General features: G+C 34.4%; 1 protein-coding gene and 1 long non-coding RNA gene across 12 annotated transcripts in view; one reads left to right on the top strand and one right to left on the bottom strand.

The window, feature by feature from the left end:
- Positions 1-14,944, top strand: part of LOC143264111 (uncharacterized) — a 404,244-nt gene that overhangs the window by 75,268 nt on the left and 314,032 nt on the right. The window lies entirely within an intron of this gene.
- Rdl (Resistant to dieldrin) overlaps positions 1-14,944 on the bottom strand; it is a 181,264-nt gene that overhangs the window by 54,426 nt on the left and 111,894 nt on the right. For 6 of the 11 annotated variants that reach the window (XM_076529709.1, XM_076529711.1, XM_076529712.1 and 3 more), the window contains exons 2-3: positions 14,332-14,429; positions 1,952-2,019 (exon numbers count right to left, since the gene is read on the bottom strand). In XM_076529709.1, coding sequence (XP_076385824.1) covers positions 1,952-2,019; positions 14,332-14,429 — 166 coding nt within the window. The remainder of the gene's footprint in view (positions 1-1,951; positions 2,020-14,331; positions 14,430-14,944) is intronic. The other 5 variants (XM_076529710.1, XM_076529719.1, XM_076529714.1 and 2 more) reach the window with 1 other exon arrangement.

Genomic DNA, 14,944 nt, shown 5'->3' with positions numbered 1-14,944 from the left:
TGGTTACATTATTTTAAATGGAAACTATAAATTTAGAGCAAAATGTACTTTTATTCTCAAATGCCAGTGAAAATTGGTTATTTGCTAATGGAGAATACTGACAAGGTACCTTGGTTGAGTTATTGATTGCTTCAGGAAAGAACAACCAATTTATATTCAGAATATTGATGCAATCTTAGGGTAGCCATTTTCTGCTCGACCAATTGATATACAACAAGTGCTATATTACAATACATTTATGTTATCAAGTTTTTATTGTCACAATTTTCATTTACTGGATCATGTGAAATTTTATGTAATTTTGATAATCCATTTCAAAGATTAATTTTATATATAATTGTCAAGGTTAACCAAGTAGCCATTTTGTATGAACACTATAAATTTACGCACCAGAAATAAGTGAATCAACAAAATAATTTTAATGATTAATTTCATATATGTATAACTGTCAAGGTATCTCTTCGTCCTTAAACAAGTAGCCATTTTATATGAATGCTATAAATTGATGTACAAGATATAAGTGAATTAATAAGATAATTTCAGTGATTAAATTCATACACACTAATTAATTTCATATTGTCAAAATATTTCTTAACATAACCATTTTATACAAAAACCATAACACACCTTACTGCAAACAGCAATGCACTTACACTACCGTCCATAAGTATCCGGATACAAGCGAAATATGCATTCGCGTTGCATGAAAGTTATTCAAGTATCTGCAGCAGTAACTAAAATCGATTTTCTTTTTGCGAAGGTCGGAATACTGGAACGTTTTTCCATTGATAATTCTCGTTTGGAACTCATAGCTCGATGGAAAAGAAGCTACAGACGAACTAAACCGAAACTGTCGAGCGTGTAGCGTTACCTTCATTCTTATCTCCATTGAGGGAACCTAAACATCTACCAACAGTTTACAAACACTTGAAACATATCGAAGTACCCTCTGAATACGTTCTGCACCATAGAAATGAAACACAGTAGAAATGAAAATTTTTTTTAGAATCGAAAGCGTTTCATTAGATTCACAAATTTGGACTTTGTACTTCTGGACATGAATTTTACTTTCACACTTTCATTGTATAATTTGTACTTAAAAATTAATTCTATTACGTTATGACACCTCAAAAAAGATAATAATTATTACAAATGATATGATAACCCTAAATACCTTTCGTACAAAGTTCAACTATGTTTTATGTAACGAAACCAAGTGTCCGGATACTTATAGACGGTAGTGTATATCGAATCATCTCCAAAAAACTTCCAGCACTTAACCACTTACCAAGAATTTAACTCCATAAAATTCACAAGAATTTACTCAATTAAAAACACGTATCAGTACCAACAAATTTTTGACATATCTCTAATACGTGATTTGCGAATATAATAATTCATACATCATAGAGACCATCGATAACAGTTCGTAACGTGAAAAATACCTCTCCGGCGCTATTCTCAGAAAAATGAACAGGGAGAAAATTTCGCAGGGTTTCCGGTACATTGCCGCGCGCGGGAAAGAAAAATATCGGTACTGTACGGTTCGGTTTCTCGCGAATATTATACCGTAAAGGAACGAGAGATGGAACTCGAGGGGAATCTATGCATTCCTGTGCGCGTGCATGCATGGAGGAATGTGAGCGAGTTCTGTTGTTCCGTGTTACGTTTCAGGATGATTTCTCTTTCTTGTATATAAGGACTGTATCTGTGTATGCATGTGTGTGTGCAACAGTGTACGTTAGAGAGATCGTGGCTAATAACGATTGACGGCAATCGTTGTCTCAAATACACGGGCACTAAAATAGAAGTGGTTGCTCGGGCAATAATAATAATAAGAATGATAGTAATAATAATAAGGGGAAAAGGGGAATGTTTTAGTCGAACGATCAGGATGAGTTAGTAATCGATTTTCAGCGTAATGACTGAGTAAGACCTAGAGGTATAGTACCATTTTCACTTCGGATAGCGAGCTGATACTCAAGACGTACATGGTGACGCCAACCTCGACAGGAGGACCTGAAATCGAAGGTTAGTCAGACTGAGTCGGCCGTTTCCGGCCGCGGACATGTTACACGATGGGGTGACTATGGCTTTTTTTTCACTGATCGTTAAAAGTTAGTCTCTCTCTAAACGGATGCTTTGTCATGTTTTTTTTTCTTTTTGCGTTTCGTTTCGTTTCATTTTTTTTTTGTGAAATGTTTTACTTTTTTGTGAGCGTGGAATGTCATGGGTATCGAGTGGTATCGCTACGTCGGATGGATCGCTGAAAGTGGTAATTACTCTCGATTAGAGGACCACCAGTATTTTCTTGCGTGTGCTTGGTTATCGAGCTATAATCTACTGCTACAGTGCTGGAACGTTGATTGTTATCATTTGACGTCTTATATCAACGTTAAATTACCAAATTGCGTTTGTATTGCAAATTGTATAAATTTGTGAGAAGTTAATATTTGTGGACAACTTTAGCTTAACTTTTCTTCGAATGGACTTACACACCTAATTCTCAGTTTCTCTATTATGAAATTATTTCATAATTTCTTGTATATTATCGTATCATTATTTTTATATATTATTGTAACATTATTTTTTATAATTGTATCATAGTTTCTTATAACTGAACTGTAATTTCTTGTAACTTATACTTTCTTGTACCATAAATTCTTGTATCTACAATAATTTCTTATATACTGTACCACGTTTTCTCATTAATTAATTCTAAATATACTTTGACTCCTGATACGTTTTAATTAAATTTATTTAAACTATATTTGACCTCCTGAAATTTACTTCAATAATGAACTGTATTTACCATTCATAAGAATCACCTAATAATACTTAATAATGTATTGAAACTCTGTCTTATGCAACCTCTGGGTTTAGGTTAGGTTAAACAAAATGGCCGACTAGATCAAACATTTGACTTCATAATGCTGCTGTAAAAAAAGGGCAAGTTGAGTTTTAATCTTCACGATTTTCCAGTCAATTATTTAACGAAAAATTCTGTATTTAAGTCTTAAATGAAAATGTGAAAAAATGCGTTTAAAAATAAAATTTCTTAAGACTTATTTTTGAACATATTCTTCCATCAAAAAGTCCTCTTAAATATTATTAAGTAGACAAACGAAAATGTGCTTCATTGCTCAATTTTTCGTAATAATATATTGCAACTCTGTCTTATGCAACCCCTGGGTTTAGGTTAGGTTAAACAAAATGGCCGACTAGATCAAACATTTGACTTCATAATGCTGCTGTAAAAAAAGGGCAAGTTGAGTTTTAATCTTCACGATTTTCCAGTCAATTATTTAACAAAAAATTCTGTATTTAAGTCTTAAATGAAAATGTGAAAAAATGCGTTTAAAAATAAAATTTCTTAAGACTTATTTTTGAACATATTCTTCCATCAAAAAGTCCACTTAAATATTATTAAGCAGACAAACGAAAATGTGCTTCATTGACTCGCCCAACCGTAATTTTCCGCATCCAATATGGCAATCGAATTAAATGCGCTATTATTTAACATAGCTCATTTTCAGTTAATCGGATTTCATATTCAAGCTGAAAATGCATCAATATTTTTAATAATTAAAAGACAGTGAAAGGTTTGAATCTTTCAAACGTTTAACATCTCAAGATCTCTCACGAGAAGATCGAAACATAACTCGGTGAAATAAACTCGAAGTATCTAACGGTCGTTCGAGTTAGGTTATCGTCGATGGTTCTTAACACCGAGTGGTTTCGCGTTAGAGTTTCATTAGAGCGCGAAGAGTTGGAGAAGGTCGTTGTTGAAAAGTTCGAAGGAGAGTCCGGCGAGAAAACCGGCCAGAAAGAAAAAGCGCAAGAACAGGCGTTCTCATAAAGTTGACTCGTAAACAACGGACCTGCCAACGGCATTGATATATCTTCATTTCCATTTCTGGGATGTTTTTAAAACCCTATAGCCGGCCACCGTCCCATATGGGACACATATTTCACAATGACGGTTTTGCGTACACGTTGCAAAACGCAGAACTGGTATCGGGTTAATTGAAATGCGTCGGTATGGTTTCGCCTCCACCGGCCAATCGTCCGTGAGGACTTGTTTCGGCAGAGAAACCGGAGAAAAATGAAAAAATAAAATACGGGTATCGGTCGAAACGAATCTCTCGCAAAAAATATTGATTTCCTCTAGGTACATTCATCGCGTGCATTTTCTGCTATTTCCGCGTGTTTTTTTTTCCACGCTTTGTTTTTTCAATAAACGAGAGGGATTTGTGTATGACAAGAATAAACGCAATTAACGGGCAAATGTTTAGTCGGTTTTCCTTCCATTTTGTTTGGAATTATGGGATCCTGTGTTTTAGTCCTGATTTTTGCCTCGCGATATTTTTAGCTTAGGTTGAATGGTCAGATCAAACATTTGTCGTGGCTTGAATCATGTAAAGTAATGTAGCGTCATGCGAAAAATAGAAGGAACGTTGTATTTTGGTTTTTTATTTTTACTGGATTTTTTTTAGTAAACATGTTTGCATGAAAATATGAAAAAATAAAATTTTATGATAAAATAAATTCGTCAATTTGACCAAACAAATTCATCGATTTGATAAAATAAATACGTTGTTTATTTGATGAAATTTATCAAAGTTTATTTATGTATCAGAGTTCATGACGCCATCACAACTGCTGTATTTAAGGGGGGCAATACCTTTAGAATCTTAAAAAATTGCAAAATTTGTTTTTTCTATAAAATGTTAGTGTAACATCTTAAAAATATTGTCTCAAAATTTTTAAGTGAAATACGAAGCCCTTTTTAAAATTGGCGTGGCTGATAACTCAAAAACCAGTTTATCAATCGCGCTAAAATTTTTTGCACATATCCATGACAATACTATCTAACATATAAACCTAAATGTATGAAATAAATTGAACATTAAAGTCCTTCTTATTGCAAAACATTGCAAAAATTTTCAATAAAATTCAAAGTTTTTCTTTAAAAGCGCGCCATTTCTTCAATTTTACATATTTTGCACATTTCTGAGGTTCATCTACTAACTGTGAATGTTAGTTTTCGAAACGTTGTCTGCAAACTTGCTTCAGACTAATATATCTAAAGCTAGAACCCACGTCGATTCACGAGGCGCGCCAAAACACTTCCAGAAAGGATTGTCATAATTCCGGCATTTTTAAATATTTTGCAAAACAGAAAATATTCTGTAATAGGCAATAGTTATAATAAATTATACCTGAAATTTCGAAAATGCAAAACAAAAGTGTCCTATACAAAAAAAATTCACAAATATCAGCTTATTTTCATTTGTCTAAAAGTATTGCCCCTCTTAACATAAATGATAATGTATGAATACTTTTGTCCGCTGTATATCTCGTATCTTTGGAAAAGTTTAAAAGAAGGCTCCGGCGCGAAGTTAACGAGTTGGAAGAAAAAAGGGAAGGAGCGGGATTGATCTTGACGCAGGGGTGCGCCGAATACGGCCGCATCGTAAATAAAGCCGGAATTTGGTGCGGAATTCGCTCTCTCGATATCGCATCCAATAGAATGCATTATTCGCCGGCGTTCGTCTCGAATTTATCGCTGTCCGGTAAAAATGGCTATAAATCCCGGTGAGAATTTTCAATACCTGGCCCTCCCTTTATTTTTAGCGAGTGTCGGATACACGTGAACGTAGCATTTCGATGTACGGTTGCAGACCACCGGACTTGGATTTACCGGCTTCGTGGAATACAAGGTTTTAACATTTAAAATTTAGATGGACCTCGAAACGTTACGATCTGGCCAACCGTCCTGCATCCAACAGGATAAACAGAGCATTCGACTAACCTTCATTCGATATTCTCCGGAGCGCCGTAGGATTTCCGGGCTACGGTAGCCCGCTTGGAGTCTACATAAAAATGACTAAATACGTGACGGGTAAACTCGATTTCCTCCACTACGGGGTCTTTAACGACCTGGGTTGCGGCTACCTATGTATATATTTCGCGCGTGCAAACAATTCGATCGATCGCATGGTATACGTAATTCAATATAGTTCAAGGACTCGATTCAACGTTATTCGCCTTCGAGTGTTCGTAAAACTCGGATCGATCCGGGCATTATTAGCTGCAACAATCAGTATGCTTTCTTTCGGTGTCTGGAGGCTGCTGCTAATCGGTACCATCGATGATCATCGATATTATACACTGGGGAGGTCTTTAATTTGATCTAGAGATGGGGTTAATTTCAATTTTGAGGAACTTGAGATATGTTGTAGACTTTTTTATTTTATGTACTTAGCTATGGTTGCACCTGTAACTATGGCTAGGTTAGTTTCAACTATGGTTAGGTTATTTTATGTACTGCAGTTTAGTAGTTGTTACATGAATTTTACTTTGTTAGTTATTAAATGTATTGTACTTCGTTAATTATTAAATGTATTCTACTATATTAATCATTAAATGTATTCTACTATGTTAATCATTAAATGTATTGTACTTTATGTGTATTATATGTGTTACCGTGAAAGATCGAAATTGGAGAATGTCGACTTTCACCGGTGAATGTCAACACATACCAAATACGTCGGCGAAAGATCGAATATTTTATTACATTCTTGTACATTCGGACCTTCACCGGTGTATGTCGACAATCACAGATATGCTCTGGTGGAGGTCCAAAAGAGAGGAGCCGACAAAGAAGCGACTGGCTCTCTCCCGCCAAATCCTGTGTTCTGCTGGGAGTCAGTCAGCTTTGTCAACCTTATGCAAGCTTTGATGATGCGAGCAACGTTTTCTTAATTTTTTTTCCAATACCGTAATTTATACTGAATGGATACTGCAGTAAATCGTGATCTTTTTCTTGAAAAGTTAAATGCATTAATTGCGGGTGAACGAGAAGACAATTGTTTTTATTTTTCTCAAGAAAAGTACTTTAAAATACTTTCTGAAGTGGTTTCTGCTAAAACTAAGTGCAACACACCTTTGGATTACAGACGATTAAAACGTTTTGACGTTTTAAAAATTAATGATGAAAGGAAATTAATTGTACCATTAAAATCAGGGGAAACGAATATACAGTATTATGTTACCAATGAAGAATTGTTCAGTATACTATATGAAACTCACGACAGAATAGGCTACGGAGGAAGAACACGTATACTTAGAATGTACTATGTGTTTTAAATTCTTGGTTACTCCTCTCAGAAAAAGAGGCGGAAAAGATACATCACCCTTGTGTCGTTTTATAGCGACTGAATTATGGAGAAGAAAATATAAATCTCCGACATGTTCAACATTCACCATTAGTGCATGGTGAATGTCGACATTTATATGTGTAAGTCAGAAATAAGGGTATTTAGCAAATATTTCGGACATACACCAAGCGACTATGTGAATGTTGACATTCACCGGTAAATGTCGACATTCTCCAGATTTCGGTCTTTCACGGTAACATCTGCATCGCACTTTATAATGTAAAAACAAGTGACTCACCCTAACACAGCATAACCAGTATTAATTTATAATTTGTCAAGTTTATTTTTACAAAAAGGTCATTCTTCTAAAGGTTCCATCATTGGATAAAATAAGATAACCTACACAACGAATAACGAAATAAAATCAACAAAACTAATATCCCTGTATGTATATTACATGTATCGCACTTTATAATACAAAAACAAGTGACTCACCCTAACACAGCATAACCAGAATTAATTTATAATTTGTCAAGTTTATTTTTACAAAAAGGTCTTCTTCTAAAGGTTCCATCATTGGATAAAATAAGATAACCTACACAACGAATAACGAAATAAAATCAACAAAACTAATATCCCTGTATGTATATTACATGTATCGCACTTTATAATACAAAAACAAGTGACTCACCCTAACACAGCATAACCAGTATTAATTTATAATTTGTCAAGTTTATTTTTACAAAAAGGTCTTCTTCTAAAGGTTCCATCATTGGATAAAATAAGATAACCTACACAACGAATAACGAAATAAAATCAACAAAACTAATATCCCTGTATGTATATTACATGTATCGCACTTTATAATACAAAAACAAGTGACTCACCCTAACACAGCATAACCAGTATTAATTTATAATTTGTCAAGTTTATTTTTACAAAAAGGTCATTCTTCTAAAGGTTCCATCATTGGATAAAATAAGATAACCTACACAACGAATAACGAAGTAAAATCAACAAAACTAATATCCCTGTATGTATATTACATGTATCGCACTTTATAATACAAAAACAAGTGACTCACCCTAACACAGCATAACCAGTATTAATTTATAATTTGTCAAGTTTATTTTTACAAAAAGGTCATTCTTCTAAAGGTTCCATCATTGGATAAAATAAGATAACCTACACAACGAATAACGAAGTAAAATCAACAAAACTAATATCCCTGTATGTATATTACATGTATCGCACTTTATAATACAAAAACAAGTGACTCACCCTAACACAGCATAACCAGTATTAATTTATAATTTGTCAAGTTTATTTTTACAAAAAGGTCATTCTTCTAAAGGTTCCATCATTGGATAAAATAAGATAACCTACACAACGAATAACGAAATAAAATCAACAAAACTAATATCCCTGTATGTATATTACATGTATCGCACTTTATAATATAAAAACAAGTGACTCACCCTAACACAGCATAACCAGTATTAATTTATAATTTGTCAAGTTTATTTTTACAAAAAGGTCATTCTTCTAAAGGTTCCATCATTGGATAAAATAAGATAACCTACACAACGAATAACGAAATAAAATCGACGAAACTAATATCCCTTATAAAAATTGATACGGTAACTAAAAAAGAAGTTCCGTAAAAAATGTATTATTATCGAAAATATGCTTTGGAAAAGTTGGGAATAGTTCCTTTGGTCGTTCCAGTGTTAAATTTCGACTCGGATAACTTACAATAGCAAGGAAATCGATCGTCCAAGCGGAACAGGGGAACCGATATAGGGGTTGTTCTCCGGAGCGGTTCTCACGGTCGGCACACTTTTCGGTGTCTTGCATTCCAACGGTATTGTCTCCCGCGGGAAAAGAGCAAGAAACCGCGGTTGTGGGATGCCTACGTGGGTCAGCATGGCTCGCGGCCAGCATCAGGAGTCAAACCTGGAACTGTCCCAGGACGGGATCAGGGACGGAATGAAAATGATTACACGTTCGAAGCGGTGGCGAATAAATAAAGCGTGTTTACCGTTTCTCTGCTCTGTACGGCAACTGTACGAAATTTTCCGTTAGGATTCCCTCGAACGATCTTGTTAGCTTGCGATTTATCGTCTAAGACGTCCTCCTTTTCCTTAAGAATACCGATTGAATCTTTCCGAGGGAGGAGTTGAACAATTTGCAAAATTTTTACGAGTGAGTGGATTACTTGGATGGAGGACGCCATTTTGTTTTGGAACGTACATCGAGATGCCGATCATATATTATTTTTAACTGTAATTAATGTAGTTTAACCATAATTAATAGATTACTTGATCGAAGTACTTGGACGCCATTTTGTTTTGAAGAGTAGAACACTAAGATGGCGGTCATTTATTATTTTCCACCATAATTAACGTAGTTTAACCATAGTAAAATTAACCACGTTTTTTTTAATGTAACGTAGTTTCAAATTATTACATTTTGCAATATTATTAATTTATGGATGTAAATAAATTTTTGAATACTTATGAAGTTCATCATATGTGGAGTATAACAAAATGGCTGCGGTATGAATGGAAGGTTGAACAAGGAAAATGTATGCACTTACTATGTTAATAACTATGTTAATATTCATGTAAGCAAAAATTGTTAAAAATCTTTGGAAATATATTTCAAGGTCAAAAAATCGACAAAATCAAAAAATTGTCTATCAGATTTGTGTCAAGGAAAATAACTAGTTGAAGGGTCCACAAGTTCACCAAGCTTGTTACCAACAAAGTAATTAATCGGAGGGTATCTCACAAGTTTATTTGTTCGAAACGAAATAATCAGAATGTACTTCATGAGTTCAGATTTAAAACTACCCTTTTCCTCAGTTCAGATTTGTTGCACGAAGCTCCACGAGTTCCATTTCTTGAAAAGAAACTAATCGAAGAGCATCTTAGATTCCCAACAAACTAACTAACCGAAGTTTCGCAAGTTTGGATGTAGCCAACAAAATGACCAATCGAAGATTTGTAGAAAGGGGTATAAAATGGCACCCGAATGGTATAAAAATCTGTAAGAAAAAATAAAGAAAGAGAAACAGATGTTGACTCTCCATGGATCGTCCGGGAAAGTCGGCGTTCAAAGGGTTAAGAACGCTCGACAGCGTAACCGATGACAGAGAGAAGGCTCGTGGCTGACAGAATCAATGTTGAAATTGTAATCGAAGGTGAAGAACTCTGTGGCGGAGCGTAGCTGAAGCAGAGATGCCGTTAACGGTAACCCGTGGCAACCCCTGCCGCGTCCCAGCATCGATCCAAGTTTTATCGAAGCGCTCCAGCCCCGCCCTGCCTTGCCACGGGCTTGCCCGAAAATTCGACTTTATCGCGCCAATTGTAAACCACCGAATCGCTGTCGTTCAGTTAACAGCGAATCCGGATTCCGGGCGATGTTCGGACAGTTTGGTAATCTGCAGATTTTAATGTGGGGAGTCGGATATTTTGGGGTGTGGAGGGAGATTGTGGAATTTGGCGGATTTGGATGGTTTGGAGTTTTGATGGTTGGGAAGTTTGGGAAATTTAGGAAGTTCGAGAATTTTAAGAAACTTAGAAAGTTCGAGATATTTGAGAAATTTAGAAAGTTTGAAAAAATTGAGATATTTGGGAAATTTGGGAAATTTGGGAATTTTGAGAAATTTAGAAAGTTTGAAAAAATTGAGATATTTGGGAAGTTTGAGAAATTTAAGAAATTTAGGAAGTTTGAGATATTTGAGAAATTCAGAAAGTTTGAGAAAATTGAGATATTTGAGAAGTTTGTGAAATTTAAGAAATTTAGAAAGTTTGAGAAATTTAAGAAATTCAGAAAGTTTGAGAAATTAGAAAAATTTAAGATGTTTGGGAAAATTAAGATATTGGGAAAGTTTGAGAAATTTAAGATATTTAGAAAGTTTGAAAAATTGGAAAAATTTAGGAAGTTTGAGAAATTTAAGAAATTCAGAAAGTTTGAGAAATTAGAAAAATTTAAGATGTTTGAGAAAATTGAGATATTGGGGAAGTTTGAGAAATTTAAGAAATTCAGAAACTTTGAGAAATTAGAAAAATTTAAGATGTTCGAGAAAATCGAGATATTAGGGAAGTTTGAGAAATTTAAGAAATTTAGGAAGTTTGAGATATTTGAGAAATTTAGGAAGTTTGAGAAAATTGAGATATTTGGGAAGTTTGAGAAATTTAAGAAATTTAGAGAGTTTGAGAAATTTGAGAAATTTAGGAAGTTTGAGAAATTTAAGAATTTTAAGAAACTTAGAAAGTTTGAGAAAATTGAGATATTTGGGAAGTTTGAGAAATTAGAAAAATTTAGGAAGTTTGAGAAATTTAAGAAATGTAGAAAGTTTGAAAAATTAGAAAAATTTCGGAAGTTTGAGAAAATTGAGATATTTGAGAAGTTTGAGAAATTTAAGAAATTTAAGAAATTTAAGTTTAGAAAGTTTGAGGAATTTAAGAAATTTAGGAAGTTTGAGAAAACTGAGATATTTGGGAAGTTTGAGAAATTTAAGAAATTTAGAGAGTTTGAGAAATTTGAGAAATTTAGGAAGTTTGAGAAATTTAAGAATTTTAAGAAACTTAGAAAGTTTGAGAAAATTGAGATATTTGGGAAGTTTGAGAAATTAGAAAAATTTAGGAAGTTTGAGAAATTTAAGAAATGTAGAAAGTTTGAAAAATTAGAAAAATTTCGGAAGTTTGAGAAAATTGAGATATTTGAGAAGTTTGAGAAATTTAAGAAATTTAAGAAATTTAAGTTTAGAAAGTTTGAGGAATTTAAGAAATTTAGGAAGTTTGAGAAAACTGAGATATTTGGGAAGTTTGAGAAACTTGAGAAATTTGGGAAGTTTAAGAAATTTGAGAAATTTGTGAAAATTTAAGATCTCAAAAAATTTTTTCATTAATTATTTATTTGTAATTTTGATCCAAATGAAGTCTTATTAGAATTGTCAACACTGTCAGAATTAATTACAAAATATAAGTATTAAGTTTCAATTTTTATAAAATAGTACAGTTCATTTTTGAAATAAATTTGCAAAATTCCAAGATATTATTTCAGAAATTATCTATCAGATTATATTCACAATTAGATGTGTAGGTCCAGATTCACCAACCTAACCTTTAGATCCAGGTTAAAACATTAAATTCTATTATTAATATTTTGAACCTAACCACACTTATACTTTTTCTATATTCCTATTTTGTCCAATTAATTTGAATCAACACATGTAAGTGTGGTTAGCTTTCCAACCTAACGTAACCTAACTTTATATTTCCTTCCATTTAATTATAAATTTGCATTTGTCCAAAGATTATAGGGGTAATAATTTTTTATTTCAGTAATTAAGTATACTCTATTATATATTTTACTGCATGTCATAAATTCAAGTTATAAATTTTTTAAATGAAGACCGTAAGGCGATTACATACTTAAATAAAATTATTCAAAACATTAACCTTGACAATATCTTTCAAGGTCATCGAAAGAGTATATTCTTCAGTAAATAATCACATTGAAAATATTTTTCCAAATATCTCCAAAAATAAAACGAAACATTAGTCATATATTTTCAGTAAAAAAGTCGTCTAAAGTTATGTCCTTAACAACAAAATTTCAAAGTCATCGTTCTTGATGAAGTATGTGTTCCTCCATAAAAAATTGTCACACTAAAAATAATTTTGCAAATTTCTCTAAAAATAAATTCACAAGGCAATTATATCCATAGACCAAATGTTTAAGATGATGTTCTTGCCAATATACTTAAAAGTTATCATAATCAATGAAGTTTGAGTTCTTTCATAAATACTTATTACACAGAGAATTTCGCGAATTTATCTCAAACTAAAACCTTGTGATTATATTTACTCAAATTGTTCAAACTGTCCTTGACAAAATATTTCAAAGACATCACTACCAATGAGTTCTATTGTAAATAATAATCACATCGGAAAATTTGCGAATTGTTCCAAAACTAAAACCTTGTGATATTTACTCAAATTGTTCAAAATGTCCTTGACAAAATATTTCAAAGCCATCACTACCAATGAGTTCTATTGTAAATAATAATCACATCGGAAAATTTGCGAATTGTTCCAAAACTAAAACCTTGTGATATTTACTCAAATTGTTCAAAATGTCCTCAACAAAATATTCAAACTCATCATGAATTCTATCATAAATAATGATCACACTTTTGGAAATTTTTCTTTAAACAAACCCAAGTGATTACTACGTATAAAGTTGTCCAAAAACAGTCCCCAAAAAAACACTCGAAGATCAAAACCTTTCCCTCCAATTAGCAAGTATAGTTTTGATTTGTTTTCCCCGATAAAACGTCAGTATTATTAAAAGCCCGGTATTCCGTTGATCCAGGGCGAAGAGGAGCGGATTAGTTGGCTCGCAGATCGAAGCACGACGAAGCGGATTTTTCATCGCCCTCCGTCCCTGGGCCAAGCTTTTTCCAACACGGCAAAAGTACACGCCCACGAGCTTGCTCCCTATTGTCCCGAATATTCTTTTCTGTATCGTCCGCGACGAAAGAGTAAGCGGCGTCAAAAATATTTCCCCGAGCGTTCTGCCTCTTCTCCGCGTTGTCGTCGAGCTTTTATCCCTTTGTCGTGTCCCGATCAACGTTTCCGGGCCGCGTGCTCGTTCATCCAGCTGTTTTTACCTACGTCCTTCTCGCCCGTGTTTCCCGTTAAAAAAAACCTCCATTCCGGTTTAAGCGTTCTCGATCAGTTTCATTCCCGTCGCTCGATTTATCCAGCCACGTTCCAGCACCGTTCGCTAATCAATCTCGTATACGTTCACGCTCCAAGCACACGTTGCAGGTCTTCTTATAGCGTGTTCGCAGCGAACGAACTCTTATTATCTCCGAATGAAAGAATTTTCACGCAAGTTCGTTAGCTGCGACTGCCCAGTCCGTGCAACGAGAAAATGCGACGAGTAAGCGGGTATGCGAAATCGAGTATCGTGAACAAAACGTGTGTTTGAGCGAAGACTTAATCGAATACCGCGGTGTTAATCGCAGGTTGATTGCTCGGTGATCGCGGTTTTGCTCACGATATCGAGGTTACCACACGGTGGTCGAATGATCAGACTAGGCGGGGGTTGTGGGGGTCGGGGGAAAGAAATCTCGTGTCTCCCTACTCACCTCCGTAGTTCGGCCTTACTCTTTTATCGTAACTGACGGAGAACGAGTCCAATATCGCGGAGATGTTGACGTCACCCAGCATACTGCCACCGCCGGTTCTGCAATATAAAAAGGATAACGATTTTGAGAAAGTTGCCGACACGATAAAAAAGAAGTTCAGGCGAGGGTGGACCAGATGTGGAAGGAGAATGATGGCGGTGGGTCACGAGCCACGTATACACGCGAAAAACACTTTTAATATGACTGACGTGAAACGAGTTATGTCGTATACTGCGTCGTGGATGAAGGTTTAAAGCTTTTGGAAGGTGATACGTAATACGGGGAAATTTATTGTTGGTAGATTGGGGTTGTGGATGTAATTGTGAACTATAGATTTTTATTACGTAGGAGGTATATAATATTATTAAGTGTGTTAGATATATCTATAGATGTATTTAACAATTCGTTAATGTAGCATAACATTATTGCGGACGAGTCTCGGTATATAGCCGCCCAACATTCTCGGGATTCTGAACCTAAGAATCCTACGACTTCTGAAACAGCAGAAAGGCTGAACGGTCTTTTATATATTATTCGGCGAGATAATACAGGAAGGAGTAAAGACTGTCTAGTG

Source organism: Megachile rotundata, chromosome 3 (assembly GCF_050947335.1).
Source record: "Megachile rotundata isolate GNS110a chromosome 3, iyMegRotu1, whole genome shotgun sequence".
NCBI lineage: Eukaryota > Metazoa > Arthropoda > Insecta > Hymenoptera > Megachilidae > Megachile > Megachile rotundata.
This window is presented reverse-complemented; position numbering and strand designations above follow the sequence as displayed.